General features: G+C 43.1%; 2 protein-coding genes across 6 annotated transcripts in view; one reads left to right on the top strand and one right to left on the bottom strand.

Moving 5' to 3' along the window:
• cep89 (centrosomal protein 89) overlaps positions 1-22,663 on the top strand; it is a 174,539-nt gene that overhangs the window by 140,826 nt on the left and 11,050 nt on the right. For all 3 annotated transcript variants that reach the window (XM_072518099.1, XM_072518097.1, XM_072518098.1), the window contains one exon: positions 20,561-20,730. In XM_072518099.1, the coding sequence (XP_072374200.1) occupies positions 20,561-20,730 (170 nt within the window). The remainder of the gene's footprint in view (positions 1-20,560; positions 20,731-22,663) is intronic.
• On the bottom strand, positions 3,825-20,565 carry LOC140430558 (E3 ubiquitin-protein ligase RNF182). 3 transcript variants are annotated; one of them, XM_072518102.1, is made up of 4 exons: positions 20,406-20,565; positions 9,691-9,852; positions 8,170-8,209; positions 3,825-5,265 (listed from the first exon to the last, which is right to left on the bottom strand). In XM_072518102.1, the coding sequence occupies exon 4, from the start codon at positions 5,247-5,249 to the stop codon at positions 4,524-4,526; it is 726 nt and encodes a 241-aa protein (XP_072374203.1). In that variant the 5' UTR covers positions 5,250-5,265; positions 8,170-8,209; positions 9,691-9,852; positions 20,406-20,565; the 3' UTR covers positions 3,825-4,523. The 3 variants fall into 3 exon arrangements, with proteins under 3 accessions (XP_072374203.1, XP_072374204.1, XP_072374202.1); XM_072518103.1 differs by lacking the exon at positions 8,170-8,209; XM_072518101.1 differs by lacking the exons at positions 9,691-9,852; positions 20,406-20,565 and having other exon boundaries at positions 8,170-8,275.

Below are 22,663 nucleotides of genomic sequence, written 5' to 3'. Positions count from 1 at the left end.
GAAAAGATGATCTGGTCATGATCGCATTGCTGTTTGTGAGAGATGTGTACAAGCTGCTTGCCACATTTCCTACATTACAAGAGTAACTACACTTCAAAAGGACTTCATCGGTTGTAAAGCACTTTGGGATGTCATGTGATCACAAAAGGTGCAGTATAAATGCAAGTCTTTTTAATACATTTTGGACCTATTTTTGGCTGGGCAGCAATTATCTTGTACAAGGTAGGTACTGTTTGATATTAATCAGGGCCAGCGGGATATCTTGAACTAGTTTGGAACACCTATGGAGTTCAGAAGAGACATAGTCCTGATTTGTTTACCCCAGATGGACCTATGTTTTTTAAATCTAGGTTTTCACCTTCCCAAAGGATCATATGGTTTTTCAGGTAGGATGAGTAGTGTATATAGCGATGCAGAAGGCATTGCAGTTATGTAAAATAGATTTGATATATACAATTACCTTTTCCTGCCCATAATTATTCATATGCATGTAATTTGTGCTAACGCATTTCAATAGATGTTTTATCATATCTAAATTGTTTTGTGCCATAATCGCATGAGCAATACCAAAGCAAGGGTTGAATCCATAAAAGATCAGATTTGAGCATGTATTGCTTAGAACCAAGACATATGCATTGATTGCCAACACCACTTTTTTTTTATAGTTAGCTTTTGCAACCAATGTTCCCTCTGATTTAGTTTTTGGCATGTGGTAACTTAAAGGGAATAGGAGGTCTTTGGCACAGTGGCCAGAAACTCCTGGTTCAAATCCTAATTCAGGACGTGATGACAAGGATGTTTATAATGTGACTAAACAGGTTGAGGGTCAACTTGTGATTCCTTCCAACACACACCAATGGCACGTGGTAAGAGCAGGAGAGATTCCCTGTCAGCCATGTGATGACAAGAGATTAGAGCCTCGACCATCATTATCCGTAGCTCCAGGCTATAACAGACATGTAAAAGTGTATGTTTCCACAGCAACTCAGATTCCTTGGAGGCCTGGTTGGCTCTGTTAGCTCGATGGCTTATGTGGATCAGATAGGTGCCAGCAACACGCACCTGTTCACACACGTTCAATCCCTGTTCTAGCTGGATGAATTTGAGACCTTCTTCTTTGCACTACCTATGGTGGAGATTGCAGCACTGTGAATCAGACCTGCTTTCAGGCAGAGAACTCGAGAAGAAGAACAACTTATGGAGGCTGACTGATCCATGGGCTGTTTTGGGACTTTAGGGCATCTGTAAAGCTTACACAGGGAAGAACATTGCTTGTAACTTGATTTTCAATATATTGGTCAAGTAAGTGATATATGTATCCCACACACACACATGTGGTATAACAATGCCATATAGGGCTTTAGTACTGAATGGCCATTGTCAAAGAACATTTGATATTTGTTAGAAAATGTTACATAATCATCACAAGTAAGTCTTGTCCTCTTAGACTTTCCTTCATTAGAGAAAATTAACTATTGAAGTAGGTATTTTGTGAAAACATTATAGCCTACAGAAAATGTTAACAATCTTAAAACAGTTCATTATCGACAAAATCTTTAAAAAAAAAAAAGTGCTGTGCAAGCTTACGGTGTTACATCGAAATCTATAGGCTAACAAATGAGCTGTGTTAAAAATTGAAATGGGATATAGTTTTGTTGCACTATTTATACCTAGATTTGCTTCTTTTTAAAATGGCATTTATTTACTGAGCATCAAAGATCATTTGTTGACTTCCTGTCAATATTTTCCTGAACTAGAGAAATATGATTAATTTAAATGTTGCAGACATAAAAGATTGTAAAAGAAAATATGAAATGTCAATTACGTACATGGGATAAATAATTCCCGCCTGGTTTTGTTGGGCTGCATGTCTTAACATTTGACCAATTGATTAACCAAATTGTGTGTGCCATTTGATTCACACATTGAGACTACTTAATTTTGCAGTTTGCAAATGTATGTCCAAGTGCTGATGGTTTAAATCAAAATAGGCAACTGCAATATTATATTTTCTGGCTTGTAAGGAACATCGTCATAATACTTTACTCATAAGTCAATCCATCTTCCTCATTCATGGAATGAGAAAGATGTTCCAGGCATTTGTTCATTAGCATCTCTGAAATTTGCATAAATGAAATGTAATATTATTGTTAAACGCGGTAATCCTTTACCATTCTGAAATATGGAAAATTATTTCGAAAAATAGCCATTTAATAAGTATTTGTTTCTAAATTTTCTATCAACGGCAAGTGCACACCACATGGAAGTATTGTAAAAGTAAAATTTAAAACCTAATGTAAATCAAACAGTTTATTTAACTTATGGAAAATCAGGGCTCAGGAACAGAGTAGGCCAATCATCTCCTCGAGATTGCTGTAGCTTTCTCTCAATTATATTAGATTGCGACTGATCTGCATCTCAACTCTCATCAATCTCCTTTTGTTCCATATCCTTTTAATTAATCTTTATTAGTGTCACAAGTAGGCTTACATTACACTGTAATGACGTTACTGTGAAAATCTCCCAGTCGCCACACTACGGCACCTGTTCGGGTACCCTGAGGAGAATTCAGAATGTCCAATTCACCTAACAAACACGTCTTTCGGGACTTGTGGGAGGAAACCGGAGCACCCGGAGGAAACCCACGCAGACACGGGGAGAACGCGCAGACTCTGCACAGACAGTGACCCAAACCGGAATCGAACCTGGGACCTGGCGCTGTGAAGCAACAGTGCTAACCACTGTGCTACTCTGCCGCCCTATGGCCTTTGACACCCTAGCCAAGCGTTGCAAGAATTTAAAAATGATTTATTAAAATGAAGCACACAATTAAGGAGAATATGAGCCACAGGTGGAAGTGAGACTATGGACAGGATCTTCTGTCGGCCATGGGGTCAGGGTCAGAGGTGGCCGGACCTGCAGTCTTGCATCACCAGCTGTTGCGCTGGTTTGCAGCCATAATCCTGACATAGAGCAATTTTTAAAGAGGCTGCAAGTGGTGGGTAGGCCATTAAGGAGCTTGAAAGGCTCCTTATCCAATGCTGACTATGAATTCCAGTCAGCATGTGGAATTTGCACATTTGCCCAAATCACGGTCAATATATCAAGGTGGACTCACAGCAGGAAAGACGGGACTGAAATTAATCCAACAAGGGACCTTCCCATCGCACCCATGATAGCCACTGGGCCACAGCTTCCGCAGCTGACTATTCCCTGAAGGGGTTGTCTTCCACCACCACAGCCAGGCAGCTGTGACTGTTATAATTTTTTTATTAAACTGACTGTTGGAGGCTGCATCAATGTTGGGGGAAACAGCAGTTCTTGTTAAATGAGTAATTTGATACCCTAAAAGTACTTAAGGTAAGGAAATTAATGGATTTAAAACAAGTATGAAATGGTAGTGGGGTGAATAATGGGATTTAAGATAATCAAATCTCCTGAACTATTGGTTTTCACTCCAGGGTAATTAGGATGTAGAGATTGAGAGTATGGATAAAGGAAATGTTCTTTGGTTGAATGTCACATTGGTGTTCCTCATGAATCCCTATCAAGGCCACAACTTTGGATAAAGGATTAGAACATTATATATTGAAGTTTGCAGGTGACACTAAGTTAGAAGGCACAGGAACTTACAATAAGCCAGAGACTGACTAAGTGAGTGTCAAAAATCTGACAGATAGATTTCAATGGTTAGTGTTAGATTATCCAACTTGGATCTGAGAAAGACAAATAGTGAGGACTGTAGGGAACATATAGGGGTTTAGGTAACCATTTGTACAAATCACTAAAAGCGACTGAACAGGTACAAAATGTAATCAAAAAGGTGAACTGAATATTGAACTTTATTTCAAAGGAGTTTGGAATACAACAGGGAGAAAGCGATGTTTGTACAGAATCCATCTCAAGTACTGCATTCAGTTTTGAATATCACACCTCAGGAAGGATATATTGATTTCAGATGGGGTACAGTATAGATTCACCAGACTGACAATAGGGCTGAAGGGGTTAAATTGAGGATAGTTTGCATAAACTGGGTCTGTATTCCCTTGAGTTGCGAAGGTTGAGCAGCGACCTAATCGAGGTGCTTAAAATGATAAAGGCAATAATGGAAAAAGATTAAAATGGTAGTGATAGAATGGATAGAGAAAAGTCCTCGGGTGCAGGATTCCAGGCCTAGGAGCATAATTCTATGGAGTCTTCCTGTGTGCAAATTGGCTGCCGTATGTTCTACATTACAACAGTGCCGATATTTTTAAAATACTTAATTGGCTGTTAAGCTCTTTGGAACATCCTACGGTCATGAAAGGTACTATAAAAGTGAAACTATTTCATTAAAATTAGAGTTGAGATATTTAGGAGTGAAATCAGAAAGCATTTTCCGACACAAAAGATAATCAAAACTTGGAACAGTGGCCCCAGAAATCTGTGGACGCTTGGTCAATTGAATACTTTTTGTCACAGACACATTTGTTTGGGTGTCCTTGCTGAATGCATGATTTTGATGTAGTGTCTGGTTGCAACTATTAGCTTCTGGATGAGCAATCACATATACCCTGACAGAGGCACTGACAAAAACCATAGACCAAACAAACAGTCAGACTAGAAGGAACAAGGCTGACGCACACAATTCCCAGAGTCACCTTTTGGATTACGAGAAGATAAATTCCAAGTGGCAATGAACTGAAATAGAAGAAACCTAACAGCCACACGAGTATTCTTGGCACACGGTTACAAATTTTAGAGAACACATCTTGATCAATCCTGCTTTGGGATGTAACAGACATAGTGTCAAGACTGTGATCTGCATAGTAGTCAGAGGTGGTATGTATGCTTGGAGTCCTCGGGGAATTCCTTTGTACCTCCCTTATAGTAATAACTAAGCAGTTAGAAGAACCAAGAGTTGAACTGGAGGAAGTCAAGTTCTTTGGTGTTAAAACTATTTCTTTGCAACCTGAATTCCATGTTGTCCTGTCTCTTGCTATAAGTTTGCACATGATGTTGGTATCATCAGGGAGACTTGAAATTTCATCCTCATGGACCTCTGTTTCATGGCGACAGAAGGGACAGCTAATGCAGTGGGAACCATCACTGATATCTAGGATTTTGTTTAGACATTTTGCACATACTCTGTGTAAACAGTCCAGAATCTTAGGCTTTCGGCTGTGACCATTGTACTTTTGGTAACAGATTTTACATTCCAGATCAGCACTTGAAATGTTCTTGTCTCCTTCTGTGTGAGAGCAGCTCATCTTTAAATCAAACTCACTGGGAAAAGAAAAATGCCACGTAATTGAAAAAAATACATTCTAGAGAAACAGTACATAGATTTACATTCATTGGTTCATAATAGAGATTGATTCACATATAACCTTTAAAGTAAGCAATATATTCTGCCTATATATGTTAATTGGAAACTATGCCTTTGAACTTTGTCGAACTGAACTGTTGGTTCCTATTGCAGCATACTATTCTGTTCTTTTGATCAAAATGGTGGAAATAGTCAATATTTCCATTTTCCTAAAATAATATGATTACCATGGAGGCATAGCCTGTCAGGATGCTTGTGGCTAATCAAAAGATGGACCAATAACCCATATGGTTAGATTTGTGACTAGGGTGGGCAACAATTCCACTGTCTTGGATTTTGGGCGTTTGTCCTCAGTTGTTTGCTGCTGTGGTGCTGTTATGGCCCCTAGTTTTGATTCATGATTTGTACATCAGATGGCATCACATGCTCACTAGGGGCAGCACGGTAGCACAAGTGGATAGCACTGTGGCTTCACAGCGCCAGGGTCCCAGGTTTGATTCCCCGCTGGGTCACTGTCTGTGTGGAATCTGCACATTCTCCCCGTGTCTGCGTGGGTTTCCTCCGGGGGCTCCGGTTTCCTCCCACGGTCCAAAGACGTGCAGGTTAGGTGGATTGGCCATGCTAAATTGCCCTTAATATCCAAAAAGGTTAGGAGGGGTTATTGGGTTACTGGTATAGGGTGGAAGTGAGGGCTTAAGTGGATCGGTTCAAACTCGATGGGCCGAATGGCCTCCTTCTGCACTGTATGTTCTATGTTCTTTCCGTTCTCACAGCATTACCAGTACAATTGCCCCCGCCCCCTCAAACCTGGTCATATAGCCCACCATGCCGAAGTGTCCCTTAATTTCTCCCCGAGAACTGGTCATCCTGTTTGTGACACCATTCGTATTGTCTATTAACTGTTAAAATATATCCATCTATGACACTGATAAGCTATAGTAACAACATCATTTTCATTGCACCAGGCTACTGGCCTAGTTAGAATGGCAGTTTTATTATAATAGTCTGTCCTAACTTGAGGTAAACGTACTGCTAAACATGAAGCTGGCCTCACAAGCTATTTAGCTTACTCACATTAACTATCATTCATGTTTAGCTTGAATTTTTCTTAAAGAAATAATTTTCAGTATTTAAGAAATTTAACTTATTGGTCCTACAAGCGAGTCTGGGCTTTACTTGGATCGTACACTATGATATACAAAATTCTCTGATTTGTATCTGCGCTTGAATTTGGTGAAATATGTTTGCGCACTTAAATTGACTAAATCCAAACCGAAGCATGTTTTTCCAATTCTATTTGAACATTTTTGTTTGATTTTTCCTATTGTAAATGCTGGTTTCTCAAGCAAAAATCAATTTCTACTGTCCTTTTACCTGCAGGTATGTTTCTGACCATGTCAGCTGAATGTAATGACCTTTCTTTCAAATAACAACGAATGCATAGTTTATTATTAGATTATTTTCTATCTGTCCATAAATGAGGAATTGAAAAGGCTTTCAGAATATTCACGTTTCTCATAGTGTATCTCCAAAATGGTGTGCAGTTTTGATGTTTAAGTTACCTAGCATGCCCTTTAAGGCCACTGCTCAACTAGTTACTGTGGGGATACTGGTATTTTTAAATGCTTATAAATCCCACAGGTAAATTAGAAATCAGTAAATTGTTTGTAAATGTAAGGCTCTATAATCAACTGCCTAACAATATTTTTCTCAGTTTAAGATTGTTTTTCATTGTTAATGATTTAAAATAATTGATCTAGATGAACACATACTAGATGCAAGATATTATAATGTTTGGTTTTTGCCAGGGCGACTTGGCTCCAGGCAAGACTACAGTCTTGGTCCAACCGTAGACATGAGCTGAAATACAGAGATGGGATGAGAGAGACTGCCCTTAACATAGAATAGAGGCATATTCAAGCAAGTGTGGCACCAAGAAAGCTGAGTAAAGGATCAGAGGAAATTGCTCCAGTGCCTTGAATAAAGGAAGCTGGTTGATGGCGATGCCATTGAATGCCAAGCAGGGGTAGTTTAACTCTCCCTTGTTTGAGAATATGTTTGAGGATGCCGATCATCTCAGCCCTAGGATATCCTCAGGACAACGTTCTAGGCACAACTATTTGCAAATGGTTCATCATACTTTCCTTCTATCATAAAGTCAGAGGTGGGGCACTTCACAGATGATTGAAGTGTTTAGCTCCATTCACAATTCCTGAGGTAATGTAGCAGTACATACCTGACTGTTTCGAGATCTGGACAACATCCAGGCTTGGCCTGATAAGTGGCAATTAAAACGTGCACCACACAAGTATTAAGTGATGATCATCTCAAACAAGGGAGAGTTAAACTACCCCTGCTTGGCATTCAATGGCATCGCCATCAACTAACGGGAAGCTAGATAAATACGAAGAAGGAAAGAAGAAAAAATTATGGCAATAAGGTCAGGTGAGGTAGGGTGGGAGGAGGTTTATTTGGAAGATAAACACTGGCATAATCCATTTGGATTGTAAAGTGTACTGTTAGTTAACATACTGGATGGGGTGGTGGAGGTGACCAATGAGCAGAAACAAGTGGAATAGAAAAAGTCAGCAGCTGAGTATTCTCTGCCAAATGGCTTGCCTCACAATTCCCCAAAGCCTGTCTAACATCTACAAGACACAAGTCCGGAATGTAATGGAATACTTTCCAGTTGTTGGATAGGTGTAGCTGCAACAACACTCCAGAAGCTCAATGCATTCCAGGATAAAGCAATCTAATCAATCGGCACCCTTAAGTCCATTCTCTCCTAGGGCTATGAACAGAAGTCAGTTTCCACAGCTAGATGGTATTGATGATTAAACATGGCAAAGACATATAACTACCTTGGATGGAGTGAAGATTTGTAGTTCAGGACCAAGTTATCTGGAAATATAAAATTGTCAGTTGAGCTCATGTGCATTAAAAGCAAATGCTAATTTTCTTTAAAGACCTATGAAGGAGGTGCAAACTGTGTTAATTGCCTCAAAAGGCGAATACATAAAGGGTCATGTTTATTGTTATTGCACAGCACTTCCGCAAGACCGTTTAAAGGTCCAGTCTATACAAGTCTATTATATACTCATTTAATGTACAGCAGTTACATTATGGTGCAGGAAAATTATGTTTGGTACATTGGCTCAGCTTTGTATGTGGGCAATGCGATCTTGGTTTAATAGTCTGGCTGCAAGTATTCTTAGAATTTGGTTTTAATCCAGGTTCATTCCTAGGAGTAGAATAGATTAAAGCATCTGGTGAAAAGGTATATAAGTTTAATTTAAAATATTGATGTCTCAAAAATAATTGTAGGGTTAGATTTTTACAGTCACTCCTAGGATCAGTAGCAGCATAGACAATGAGAAAAGTTTGCATGAGAAACCGGGGCAATGCTTTATTTCATAACTAGATATATCTTGTTTTGTTTGTCTCCAAATTTAAATTAGAGAAAGACTGTAACCTTTGTAGCATTTGAGAAAGATGTTGATTTATTAAAAGGGTAACTATAGATCTGATGTCTTGAGTTTCACTCAGTTCCTCAGGACATTTGGAATATCCTGATTTTTAAACCCTTCCTATATTAAAAAAAATTGTATATGGGCACAAAGCTTCGACATGTTGTGATTTTTGAGTGACACTTTTATATCAACATTTATATTGAAAAAGAACTTAAGCCTGAATGTTGCACTCATCGAGCACACATGATTGGCAAGACCGGTAGCGGACATGATATGCGCTTCCCGGTGCAATCTGACCCCAACTGCCATTTCACGCTGGCTGGCCAATTAACTGGCAACCAGTGTGAAACACTCGCTGATAAAGGCTCAGTGCTGCCGGGGTGGGGGTGAGACAACGGTGGACCGAGGGAGGTGAGGGTGGGCCTTTCCAGTGAGCCTCCTGAAGGCTGACAGCTGGTGTGGAGCTGCCGCCAGGAGCTGCAGTACTGTATAAATGAAATCATCTCAAAGAAATGTTGCAAAACTGTGTCTACACAACAAATTGAAGCACCTGACAACAGACTTAATAGTAACTCAGCCCTCAAACGTCGTCTTTTATTTTATATCATCGTGGACATCTTATCCATCAACCGTAAAAGTGGACGGGTCAAGTAAGATTGCCATCAATTGCCTCCTTAATGGGCTTAATTGGCCACTTAATTGTTGCAAGCACATGAAAGACTCTCGCACGCACCCGACAACTGTAATGTTGCGTGCACTTGATCAATGTCAAATCCTGGCCTTAAAATTGATTCAGATAATCATCACCACAATCAAATAATTCAAAATTTGCCATCTTTTCTCAGTAATTGAAATTTTGAATCTTCGATTTCTAATGTCCAAAATACAGTTTTAAACAAAAATATTTTTTACCTTACAGTAGTAGTTTGGATCTTTCAATCAAATCTATGCATTCTGAGTGTGTAGTCTGCAGAACTTCCCAGAATGTAAACTGTGCATCAACATGACTTGAAAGGTAGAAAGTGCATCCTTCATCCTACAAGCATTTGAGAATTGCTTTGCTTTGGCAAAATCCTGTGAAAGAAACAGGATATTGAATTCTCAAGAGTTTTTTCAAAATACCTTGGAGTTAACAACAAATGCTATGTTCCAACAAGAACTACTTCAACAGACATCACCCGCACATCCAGCAGTTGTATCAGGATACTGCATGTGTTAAATACAGGTCATAACATCACCTAATCTGCCAGAATAGCATTTCTTATCAAAACTTCAAGTTTTTCTGTTCATTTTTTAACTTGAAAGCTTATCCATCTTTATGGCTTTTCTAACTGAAACCACAGGATAATTACAAATGAGGAAGTCTTTCTGGTCAATCTTGGTTCATCCATCCACAATGTTCCCTCTTATTGTAGCATCAGTTATTTTAAAATAATTTTGGAGTTCTCAATTTTACCTAGAATTCTGTTCTGTCCATAAATCTGTTCCAAGCATTGATCACTCTTTGGTCTACAATTAGATCACCATTTTGGGATCCCTGTGCCACCGACACACCTGCTTCTTTAATTATTTCATGGAATTGAGCATCACTGGCAAGGCCAGTACTTATTGCCTGTGATCATTGAGGCTCGATGTTTTCCAAACATTGGACCTCATTTTGGTATGCTGATGCAGCATGAAGAATCCGTTGATAACAAAGTGTCCCAAATGTTGGCCATTGTTGGGGTCACAGCGCCCCTCACATAACTGTTATCAGTGATTGGGCCTGACTCATGCTCTGGATGGAGAGAAAAAAAGGATATGTGGTGCAGTCTATGGTACCTTGCAGACAACCTAGTACTCTCATTCAGCTTTTTCTCTCCATAGGTAGTGAGATGCATGTATTCCCCTTGTGTAAAGAGCATCAGTAACCTCTTTAATACTGCAATCTGAGCATTGTTGCTGATGTCACCTGCTAAAGCCTGAAAGGAATCTGTAAAATAAAAGTTGAGGGCCATGGTGACCTTGACGGGCACAAACAGTGCTGTCCACGCTTTGGTTATAAAGTTCTGGCTTTAGAGCATCCTTGCAAAGCAAAGTCACCTCATGCATTGCTCTGAAGTAAAGTTAACGTAGGAAAGGTGCTCCCTGAATACCCACTGTGAGTAAGGTACCCTGCATAAAATGTCATTATCCTCCACCCTCTTGTGGCAGATACTACTCCTTCCTACTATCTACTTTGCTGCTCTCCTCTTTCAACTTCAAAGGCAGCTGTTAAAGTGTCCTTTCTGCCCGTTTGTGTCCCAGGTGATTTTAGCACATAGAAATTGAGTGCTGAGGCATACCAGAATCAGAAACAGATCCTAAATTCTATAAGGGTTTCAATGTTTTCCATAGCTCTGAAGTTAGGTTGCCTAAGGAAATGCTGATCAATATGGCAGGCAGAGCACTTCCTGCCCGCTATATTGGAATTTAAGAGGCCATTTAACACACAGAGAATTGGTGCAGCCCAATCACATTTCTAGGGCCACGTTTCACCAGTCTCTTAATTACTTGAATATCCAGCAGTAGGGGATCAATCTTGTGGCTATTCTTGGCATTAACTCACACATTTGACTTTCTCCTTTGTGCCTCGATCAACAATGCTGAAGACTTGTGCACTATTGAATTTGATTTTAACGTTCTCTGACTTGTGTTCTACAGTTTTGCCTGTTAGCTTTGTTGATTGCTGTTATCTATTGGTTGGATGCAGTGGTTATAGTAACTTTTGTGACTGGATGAGAAATGGGGTATGGCAAATCAACAGCTCACTTATACCTGCCCTAATTTTCTTTTCCATTCAGGTCAATGACGCTTAGAGTCATGAAGTGCTTATGCATTACATTTACCAGCTGTGACTCAAAACCACTTGGGATTTTCTAAATTATTGGAGGTTAATTAAAGTCGCCTAATAAAACAACTTTTCTGTATTTTTTTTTCAAGCACCCTTTCTGCCTCTTCATAGAACAGGAGAGTCACACTGCCTGTACTTTTATAATTTGGACCTGATCTGATATCCTGGCACTTTACATCAGCCGCATTAATCAAAAGTTATTAAAATATACGTAGATGAAATAGACTATATTGCTATTTATTTATGTTCAGAGATACTTCCATCAAACCCTATGTTTTTAAATGACTTTCTGCAACTTGATTCATATTCTGATGATTATTCCAAATTGATGTCGGCAGAGTAAAACATTCAGTTCATGCCCATGGCTAGTAAAAAAAGCTGAAGTTGTTCAATCATGGATAATTTTAAAAATGTAAATTTGACTCCTGCCTCGATGCCGAGGGCAGTCACTCTCACCACACCTCTTGAATCCAGCCCTTTTGTCCATGTTTGGACTAAAGCTATGATGTGGAGATGTCGGCGTTGGACTGGGGTGGGCACAGTAAGAAGCCTTACAACATCAGGTTAAAGTCCACCAAGTTTGTTTCGAATCACTAGCTTTCGGAGCGCAGCTCCTTCATCACCTGAGGAATCACATGGAGTGAATCGACAGGTACAGACAGTACCGATCCGGCAGAACAAATGGCCTCCTTCGTACTGTGATTCTAAATGGAAATGTAGACAAAGGTGTCAAAATTTGCTGATGACGCTAAAATGTGGAGGGTGAAACTCTAAACTATCATGCAAAGGCGGTTTAGGTGCAGAGGAATCTGAGTAGATTAGGAAATTGAGCTGAGAAATGACAAATGAAATTCAGTGTAGAATGAATATTGGAACTGTGAAGTAAATAATGTTAGTCAACAGCACCAAATAAGGAAGGTGTGGAAGCATTGAATAGATTGTTACAACTATCTGCATGATGCAGCAGCATTTGATAAGGTGAATAGGATTTTGGATTGTATATTACGCTGGATGAGAATATAAATTGCAGAATGTAATATTGAGTCCACCCAAGTCATTGGTTCATCCCTACGCTAAATGCTGCATGTAGTTGTGGTCATCATTACAGGACGGCGGCTTCCGGTTGCGGCTATGCCTAGGTAGGTCGCACGTTCGGCAGCTCCCGCCGGGAACGGACTTTTGGGCTCTACAGAGGGGCCGCAACGGCAATTGTTCGACGGCTTCCAGTGTGGAAGGTCACAGCAAGGTCCCCCCGACATTATATGGATTGAACCAGGAGTGGAGCAGTTAAAAAAGTGATCCTGGTGCAGCGGAAAGTGCGAGGGAGGAAAAGCAAGATGGTGGCGGGTGGAGACCAAGCAGCGTGGTGGCAGGAGCAGCAGGAGTTTCTTAAACGCTGCTTTGAGGAGCTAAGGACAGAAATGCTGGTGCCAATGAAGGCGGCGATTGAGAAGCTTGTGGAGACCCAGAAGGCCCAAGGGGCGGCGATCCGGGAGGTGCGGCAAAAAGCCTCGGAGAACGAGGATGAGATCTTGGGCCTGGCGGTGAAGGTGGAGGCGCACGAGGCGCTTCACAAGAGGTGGGCGGAAACATTTGAGGACCTGGAGAATAGGTTGAGGAGGAAGAATCTTCGGATTCTGGGTCTCCCTGAAGGAGTGGAGGGGCCCGATGCCGGGGCATATTTGAGCACGATGCTCAATTCGCTGATGGGCGCGGGAACTTTCCCGAGGCCCCTGGAGCTGGATGGGGCTCATCGGGTCCTGGCAAGGAGACCCAACGCCAAAAGAGAGCGGAGCAGCAGGTGAGAGAACACGGAGATCCAAATTTACCAGGACTGGTGGCTAAGGAGGTGGCTAAGAAGAGGGCTGGTTTTAACCGGGCTAAGGCGGTGCTCCATCGGAAGGGGGTGAAGTTCAGGATGCTGCAGCCAGCGCGATTGTGGGTCACGTTCCAAGATCGGCACCACTATTTTGAAACGCCTGATGAGGCATGGAACTTTATCCAGACTGAAAAGTTGGACTCAAACTGAGGGTTTGTCGTGGGGGGATGTTTACTGTGTTTACTGCGCTTGGGGAATGTTCTTTTTGTTTTGGTGCTGGGTGGGGATGGGTGAATGGATTTGATGTGGGGGCTGTGGGAGAGTGTGGGTGTCGGTGTTGGAGGGGCAGTGCCCCTGGGAGGAAGAGGGGGGGTGGAGGCCCGGGGATGGAGTTGGGGTAAGGCCGCAAAAAGGAGCTGCGCCAGAGGGGGTGGGACCGGCTCAGGAAAGCGTGGGCTTTTTCCCGTGTTAGGGCAGGATGGGGGTGGGGCCTGGGGGAAGGGCGGTGCTGGAGAGGAGCGCGCACTGACTGCCAAGGGGTGGAGGGATTCTCACACTGGGGGGTCGATGGAATGGCGGGAGAGGCAGGAGTCAGCTGACTTACGGGAGTGTCATGGGGGGAGCAAAATGGCTAGATGAGGATCTAGCGGGGGGGGGGGGGGGACGACTGGGTTGCTGCTGCATTGGCCACGGGGAGCTGGAAGTAGGAGAGGTAGTCGGGGCGGGAGTCCGCCGCCTGTGGGACTGGAGGGCGCGGGCACGTGGCTGGCCTAGAAAAGGAGATGGCTAGTCAGCAGGGAGGGGGAGGGGGGCGAGTAGCCCCCTGATCCAGCTGATAACTTGGAATATGAGGGGCCTGAACGGGCCGGTCAAGAGGGCCCGGGTGTTCGCGCTCTTAAAGGGACTGAAGGCAGACGTGGTTATGCGCCAGGAGACACATCTGAAGGTGGCAGATCAGATTAGGCTGAGAAAGGGACGGGTAGGGCAGGTCTTTCATACAGGGCTGGATGCGAAGAACAGAGGGGTTGCAATACTGGTGGGGAAGCGGGTGTCGTTCGAGGCACTGAATATTGTAGTGGATAATGGAGGTTGATATGTGATGGTGAGTGGGAGGTTGCAGGGGGTGCGGGTGGCACTGGTGAACGTATATGCCCCGAATTGAGATGGTGCCGGATTTGTGAAACGCATGCTGGGTCGGATTCCAGATCTTGATAATGGGGGGGGACTTCAACACAGTGCTGGACCCAGCACTGGATCGTTCTAGGTCCAGGACGGGTAAGAGGCCGGCTGCGGCCAAGGTGCTCGGGATTTATGGACCAGATGGGGGGAGTGGATCCATGGGGTTTTGCCAGGCCGCTGGCCAGGGAATTTTCCTCCTTTTCCCATGTCCATGGAGCCTACTCCCGGATAGATTTTTTCATTTTGAGTAGGGCGCTAATCCCAAAAGTGGAGGGAACGGTATATTCGGCCATAGCCAACTCTGACCACGCCCTGCATTGGGTGGAGCTGGAGTTGGGGGAGGAGAGGGACCAGCGCCTGCTGTGGCGCCTCGATGTGGGACTGTTGGCGGATGAGGGGGTGTGCAGGCGGGTGCGGGGGTGTATTGAAAGATACTTGGAGGCCAACGACAACGGGGAGGTGCAGGTGGGGGTAGTCTGGGAGGCGTTGAAGGCGGTGGTCAGGGGAGAGCTAATTTCCATTAGGGCCCACAGGGAGAAGAGGGAGAGGTTGGTGGGGGAGATTTTAAGGGTGGACAGGAGGTATGCAGAGGCCCCCGACGAGGGGCTACTTAGGGAGCAACGTAACCTCCAGACGGAATTCGACCTGTTGACCACGGGGAAAGCAGAGGCACAGTGGAGGAAAGCGCAGGGGGCGGCGAATGAGTATGGAGAGAAGGCGAGTCGGATGCTGGCACATCAGCTTCGTAAGAGGGAGGCAGCGAGGGAGATTGGTGGAGTTAAGGATAGAGTGGGGAATATGGTGCGGAGTGCGGTGAGAATAAACAAGGTATTTAGGGACTTCGATGGGGATCTTTACAGGTCTGAGCCCCCAGCGGGGGAGGAGGGGATCCGACGACTCCTAGATCAGCTGAGGTTCCCGAGGGTGGAGGATGAGGAGGTGGCTGGTTTGGGGGCACCGATTGGGCTGGGGGAGCTGGTTAAAGGATTGGGAAGCATGAAGGCGTGGTAGGCCCCGAGGCCGGATAGGTTCCGGGTTGAATTTTACAGGAAATATGTGGACCTGCTGGGCCCGTTGCTAGTGAGGACTTTTAATAAGGCGAGGGAGGGGAGGACCTTGCCCCCGACAATGTCCAGGGTGCTGATTTCTTTGATCTTGAAGCAGGACAAGGATCCATTGCAATGTGGGTCGTATAGACCGATCTCGTTCCTCAATGGTGACGCTAAGTTGCTGGCGAAGGTGCTGGCTACGAGAATTGAGGAGTGTCCCGGGGGTGATTCATGAGGACCAGACGGGATTTGTGAAGGGTAGGCAGCTAAACACAAATGTGCGGAGGCTCCTCAATGTGATTATGATGCCCTCGGTGGAGGGGAAAGCGGAGGTAGTGGCAGCTATGGACGTGGAGAAGGTCTTTGATCGGGTGGAGTGGGAGTATCTTTGGGAAGTGTTGCGGAGGTTTGGGTTCGGGGAGGGGTTCATCAGTTGGGTCAGGCTGCTATATAGAGCCCCGGTGGCGAGTGTGGCTATGAACCGGCGGAGGTCGGAGTACTTTCGGCTGTACCGGGGTCGAGGCAGGGGTGCCCCTTATCCCCCTTGTTGTTTGCACTGGCAATTGAGCAGCTGGCCATGGCATTGAGGGAGTCCAGGAAATGGAGGGGATTGGTCCAGGGAGGAGAGGAACACCGGGTGTCGTTGTATGCCGATGACCTGTTGTATGTTGCGGATCCAGTGGAGGGGATGGCGGAGGTCATGCGGATCCTAAGGGAGTTTGGGGACTTTCGGGGTATAAACTCAATGTAGGGAAGAGTGAGCTCTTTGTGGCGCATTCAGGGGACTAGGGAAGGGGGATAGACGAGCTACCGCTGAAGAGGGCGGAAAGGAGGCTTCGGTACCTAGGGATCCAAGTAGCTAGGAGTTGGGGGGGCCCTGCACAAGCTCAATTTGACGCGGTTGGTGGAGCAGATGGAGGAGGATTTCAAAATATGGGATATGCTGCCACTCTCACTAGCGGGTAGGGTGCAGTCGGTCAAAATGACGGTCCTCCCGAGGTTTCTCTTTGTGTTCCAGTGCCTTCCCATTTTGATCCCCAAGGCCTTTTTCAAACGGATAAGCAGGAGCATCATGGGATTTGTGTGGGCGAATAAGATCCCGAGGGTGAAGAGAGTGTTTTTGGAGCGTAGCAGAGACAGAGGGGGGCTGGCGCTGCCGAATTTGTGTGGCTACTATTGGGCAGCCAATGTGGCGATGATCCGTAAGTGGGTAATGGAGGGAGAGGGGGCGGCGTGGAAGAGGCTAGAGATGGCGTCCTGTGTGGGCACGAGCCTGAGGGTGCTGGTGACGGCACTGCTGCCGCTCCCGCTGACAAGGTACACCACGAGTCCGGTGGTGGCAGCGACGCTGAAGATCTGGGGGCAGTGGAGGCGACACGGGCGAGGTGGGAGCCTCGGTTTGGTCCCCGATTTGGGAGAATCATCGATTCTTCCCGGGAAGGATGGATGGGGGGTTTCGGTGCTGGCATCGGGCAGGTATTAGAAGTATGGGGGACCTGTTCATCGATGGGATGGTTGCGAGCCTAGGGGCATTGGAGGAGAAGTTTGGGCTACCCCTCGGAAATGCTTTCAGGTACATGCAAGTGAGGGCGTTTGTGAGGCGGCAAGTGAGGGAATTCCCGCTGCTTCCAGCACGTGGCTTTCAGGACAGGGTGATTTCGGGTGTATGGGTTGGAGAAGGCAAGCTTTCGGCGATTTACCAGGTGCTGAAGGAAGAGGAGGAGGCCTCGGTGGAGGAGTTAAAGGGCAAGTGGGAGGAGGAGCTTGGGGAGGAGATAGATGAGGGTCTGTGGGCTGATGCCCTGAGTAGGGTTAATTCTTCCTCTTCTTGCGCCAGGCTCAGCCTAATACAGTTCAAAGTTACTCACAGAGCGCATATGACAGGGGCGAGGTTGAGTATGCTCTTTGGGGTGGAGGACAGATGTGGGAGGTGCTCTGGGAGTCCAGCAAACCACGTCCATATGTTCTGGTCGTGCCCGGCGCTGGATGGGTTTTGGGGCTTTGCGAGGACAATGTCCAAGGTGGTGAACGCCCGGGTCAAGCCGAACTGGAGATTAGCATTACTTGTGGTATCGGACGAGCCGGGAGTGCAGGAGGCGAAAAAGGCCAGTATTCTGGCCTTTGCGTTCCTGGTAGCCCGGCGGAGGATTTTGCTCCTATGGAAAGATGCAAAGCCCCCTAGTGTGGAAGCTTGGATCAATGACATGGCAGGGTTCATCAAGCTGGAGAGGATAAAGTTTGCCTTGCGAGGGTCTGTGCAGGGGTTCCTCAGGTGGTGGCAACCATTCCTAGACTATCTCGCGGAGCGTTAGGAGGAGGTCAGCAGCAGCCCGAGGGAGTGGGGGGTTTCTTTTGGGGTGGCGTTTGGGTGAAGGTGTTTTTTTTTCCCTATTTGTGTTTTTAATGTTATAAGGTGGGTTATTGTATATGAGGGAAATCAAATGTATAATTTCTGATTATTGTGTTCTTGTTTCTTCGTGTGGTGGGGGGGAGGGTTTTGTTGAAAATTTGTTGAAAAATTTGAATAAATATATATATATTTTTTTTAAATCATTACAGGAAGGCATTTTGAAACAGGGGCATATTGTAGCATCAGGTACCCCTGAGCAATAGCAGATACTGAAGAAGTTGAATTTACTTCCACATTATAAGAGAAGATTGTAAAGGCATCTTATTGAAGCAATCAAGTTCCTTAAAGATATCGACATATTGACAATATTTACCCCATGACCACAGCAGGGCTTGGAGTGGCATAAAAAGGGAAAGATCTGGTGTAGCTAGTTCACAAATATTGAGGTTGAATTTTGGTGTAATCACTCCCATTGGGTGGGGGGCAGGCAGAGCAAATCTGCTGGCCCCACTCCATTTTCATGTTCCTGAATTTCGCTGCCGATTTGGTAATACTTTTGAGGTGGGATACTTGCAGCTCCATCATGGAACCCAGCTTCTCCAGGGAAGTAAAGTGGAAGGGCCCGAGAGATTGGGCATCTGAGGTGTCGGGAACTGATTTTGTGGGATCTGGAGAAGCATTAGAAAATTGTTTGGAATGGGCTGGCCAGCGAAATAATTACAGTTGATAGCAATTTTAAGAGATAGTTGGATGGGTATTTGGGGAGAAAATAATTTATGATATATAGTTAACAGTATAATATGAAACATAAGGATGCACAGAATGGCCAAAACGGTATTTTCTGAACCTGCAAATTTCTATGTTCCTATGACTCCATAGTAGCACACTCGCCTTTGAGCTGGAAATCTGTGGTTAGACCCCATTCCAGAGACTTGGAACTCAAAATCATGGCCGGCATTTCAGTGTAGTGTTGAGGCAGTGCTGTCCTTTTGGCTCATTATGACACCAGGTGCCCTCAATACCTGAATTTCCAACCTAGGTGAATCAGTTAAACTGGCAATATTTATCCCTCAATCAATACCACTAAAATATTATTTAATCACTTAGAGCTTTGCTGTTAATGGGACTCTGCTACATGTATATTGACTGCAGTGTTTCCCTGCATTACAACAACTGTGATCATGCTTGAAGAATATACTTCATCGATTGTGAAGTATTGAATTGTCTTGAAGACTGGAAATGATGCTTTATAAACTTTATCACTACTGAAAATGTATTTTTTTAATAGAAAGTCAACATTACTGTTTTTTTAAAACCATTTATCGGTCTTTGAGGTTTGCAATCATCCCTAGCTTAGAGCTATAAAATTATCTTTGTCTCTTTAGTTTTTTTCATTGATTGTGAGGAGGCAGCATTCAAGTAGTGTGACCTAAAGCAGGATCTTAATTTTGCTCCTTTGAAAGATCTCTTCCTTTTAAGTAGCGCTCCAACCAATATCTAAATTGAGAACAAGCTGACCTTACTCAAATGAGGCAAACCTGTTGAACATTGGCTCACAGCCTTTTGACCTTCTGTTTGATAGATTTCAGTTCAACTTGTTTACAGCTGTTTCTTTACCAAGGCCATCTAACGGTATAGGAGCCAAAATAGATCCAATCAAGTTAACATGGTATTTTCATGTTTCTAATTATTTTTATGTGGCTACCTTATTACATAACAATGTCTAATTGTTTGTTTGCAATCTGAGATAGTGCTTGGTGACTGTATCTGAACAGAGAGCAAATTTAATAGGATCAGCTCCATTTATGTGAATGCAGCTTTGGGGACAGATCTCAAGGACTATTAGTCTGATGCATTCATCATGAGTTTGAATACCGTACGATTTTAAGTGATAAATAAACATTCTATGTATTAGCATTTTATTACATCCCTGATAGGAGATTTGAATTCTGAAGAATATAGATTTAAGTGTTAGGCTATTATGGACTAAAACATTTTAATTTTTAATCTATAACCCTAATGGTTCTATTATCCTTTCATCAGTAATATTTAACCTGCAGAAAGGCAGCATTGCATTTTTTAAAATAACATTTTTGATGTATCTTTTCTATCTAATTTTACTTCTATTAACAAATCATACATGGTATTTCAGATACAGCAAAGCAAGCATGTCATCCCCATAAATGCCTCTATATAACAGTTTGTGGAAAAAAGAATGTTTAAACCCAAAAAGGTTAAAGAAAACAAGTTTAAAGAAAGATACCAGATTTAGTTATGTTTTGAAACCTTTGTTGGTTCAACCCTTCCATGTGAATATCCTCCATGTGAATATCCTATTTAAAATTTTTAAAAACATACCTGATCATCCCTTAATCATCTTCAAAAGCTTTCATTTCAGTCTGGAAAAATGTTTTTCTATGGGTAATCCACAGGCCAGTAGTTTATCATTGTATAAGCACTTGCTGTACAGCAGTGAAATGACTGTAACAGTATCATTCTATTAATTCACACAGATGTACAAAACAAAAGCTGCAGTGAAGCTAGGAGACATCAACAACCGTATGAAGGAACAAGAGGAGGATTTTGCCAGAAGGACTGCTCAGTACCAGCGGGAAATACGGCATCTCCAGCAGTTACTGAAGGACAAGCAGGAAACACTTGCTGGACTGCTTGAACAGCAAAGGTAAAGCAGTCATAGGCAGAGCAAGCCAATTAGAGCAAACTGGTAGATAGAAAGATGCACAGCTGCAGGTTCCTGTATTCTAGTGTTCCCATCTGGCACTTTTTTGAATGGCTTATCTTATACATGCTAAATTTGATATGAAAGCACATAAACAAATGTCAAAAGAAGTCAAAATTCAGTTCACTTGGTTTTAATAACATTTTCCCTTTTTGACGCCAGAATCCACAACAGAACCTGTTTCAAGATTTGTAGCTACTTGTTTCTTTCTGCTCCCTGCCAGCACTGAATAGATTGACTGTTAGAAATATAATTTATTTAATTTGTGAACGAGGAGCAGCACCAACATAATCCGACCGATTGGTTCTAGTTTTATACTGCTGCTTGAAATGGTAAATTTTCCTTTGAGTTAATAATACTGTGCTTCAGTAAAATTATCAGATTGTTCAATGTTGTCAGCTCTGTAATGTTGATTGAAGCACTGCAAGATGAAAATCTTCAGTTAATCCTCTCAGTTGGTATAGGATGAGGAGGAACAGAGACAAACACCAAACGTCATTCATAGAATACATGTTGGCAGTGTCTAGGATATTGAAGGGAAAGCTGAGACTAAGCTGAACTCGTCCTTGCAAAAGAGAGGTTATGATTGTGAGAAGAATGCAATCCTGTTTCCAGCAGTACTTGTCAACAGCGATGTGCATCCTATTGGCAGCTGTGCAGTGCAGTCCCATTATCTGCAGAGTGAGAGAGAGAGAGAGCAATGAAACAAACCTAATCACCATCTTCTTTCACAGCTCTTCATTGTTTTTATGGGATAATAGGTTCAAGCAGCCTGGTTGCTGTAGTTACTGAACCATTTAGCAGTTAAAGCAGCAACCACTGCTTGCAGAGCCATTTGTAAGAATTAAATGAAGTTAAAAACAGCACAATGGATAATAACCAATAATATTTTGATATATTTAGCACTTTGTGAGTTCCTGAAGATATTTTTGTATTTACGCCATTTTAATCTGTACAAATTTACTAGTACTCTTATTTTTGAAAAGAGCAATGTATAAAAATACTAAACAAAAATACTTAATTAGTAATGCAGAGTGAACAATATTTATATACTTTGAACAGTACTGTTCCTATGAAGCCCTATTATATCTTTGTACAATTAAGTAATAAAATATAATTGGCAGATTCCATTCCAAACTGTCTGTCAACTGTTGCTAAAATACATAATTCCCAGAAGTTTTGAGTACAAATAGAACACAGGAACAAGAATTGACCATTTATCCCCTTGAGCCAGTTATGCCATTTAATGCAATCATGGATGATCTATGACCTAATTCTATACACCCACCTTTGCCCCATATCCTTTAAAACCTTTGGTTCACAAGAGTCTTTCAATCTCAGTTTATAAATTAACAATTGATTTAGCATCAATTGCTGTTTGCAGAAAAGAGATCCAAATTTGTACCACCGTTTGTATGTAGAAATGTTTCTTTTGTTCATCCCTGAAAGGTCTCGCTCTAATTTACAGACTCTGCCCTTAGTCCTAAACTTCACACACAGGGTAAATGATTTCCTTATCTAATCTATCTGTTCCCCTAATATCTTAAACTTTGATCAAATCACTCCTTAATATTCCAAATTCCAGGAAATACAACCCTGCTTTTTGGAATTCCTCCTCCTAATTTAAGCCTTGGAGTCCAGGTATAACCTACACTGCGTACGTTTCAACAACAATACAGCCTCTGTAAGGTATGGGTCTCGGAGTTGCTCAAATTACTCCAGGTGTAGCCTAATCAAGACTCTGTATAGCTGTAGCATATTTCTACCTTCTTGTTTTCCACTCCTCTAGACATAAATACTAGCATTCCATTAACCAATATGATTATCTTCTGTACCTGTCCACGATCCTGGCTCACTAGGACCCAGTCCAAGTTGA

The sequence above is a fragment of the Scyliorhinus torazame genome, chromosome 10 (assembly GCF_047496885.1).
Source record: "Scyliorhinus torazame isolate Kashiwa2021f chromosome 10, sScyTor2.1, whole genome shotgun sequence".
NCBI classification, from domain to species: Eukaryota; Metazoa; Chordata; class Chondrichthyes; order Carcharhiniformes; family Scyliorhinidae; genus Scyliorhinus; species Scyliorhinus torazame.
This window is presented reverse-complemented; position numbering and strand designations above follow the sequence as displayed.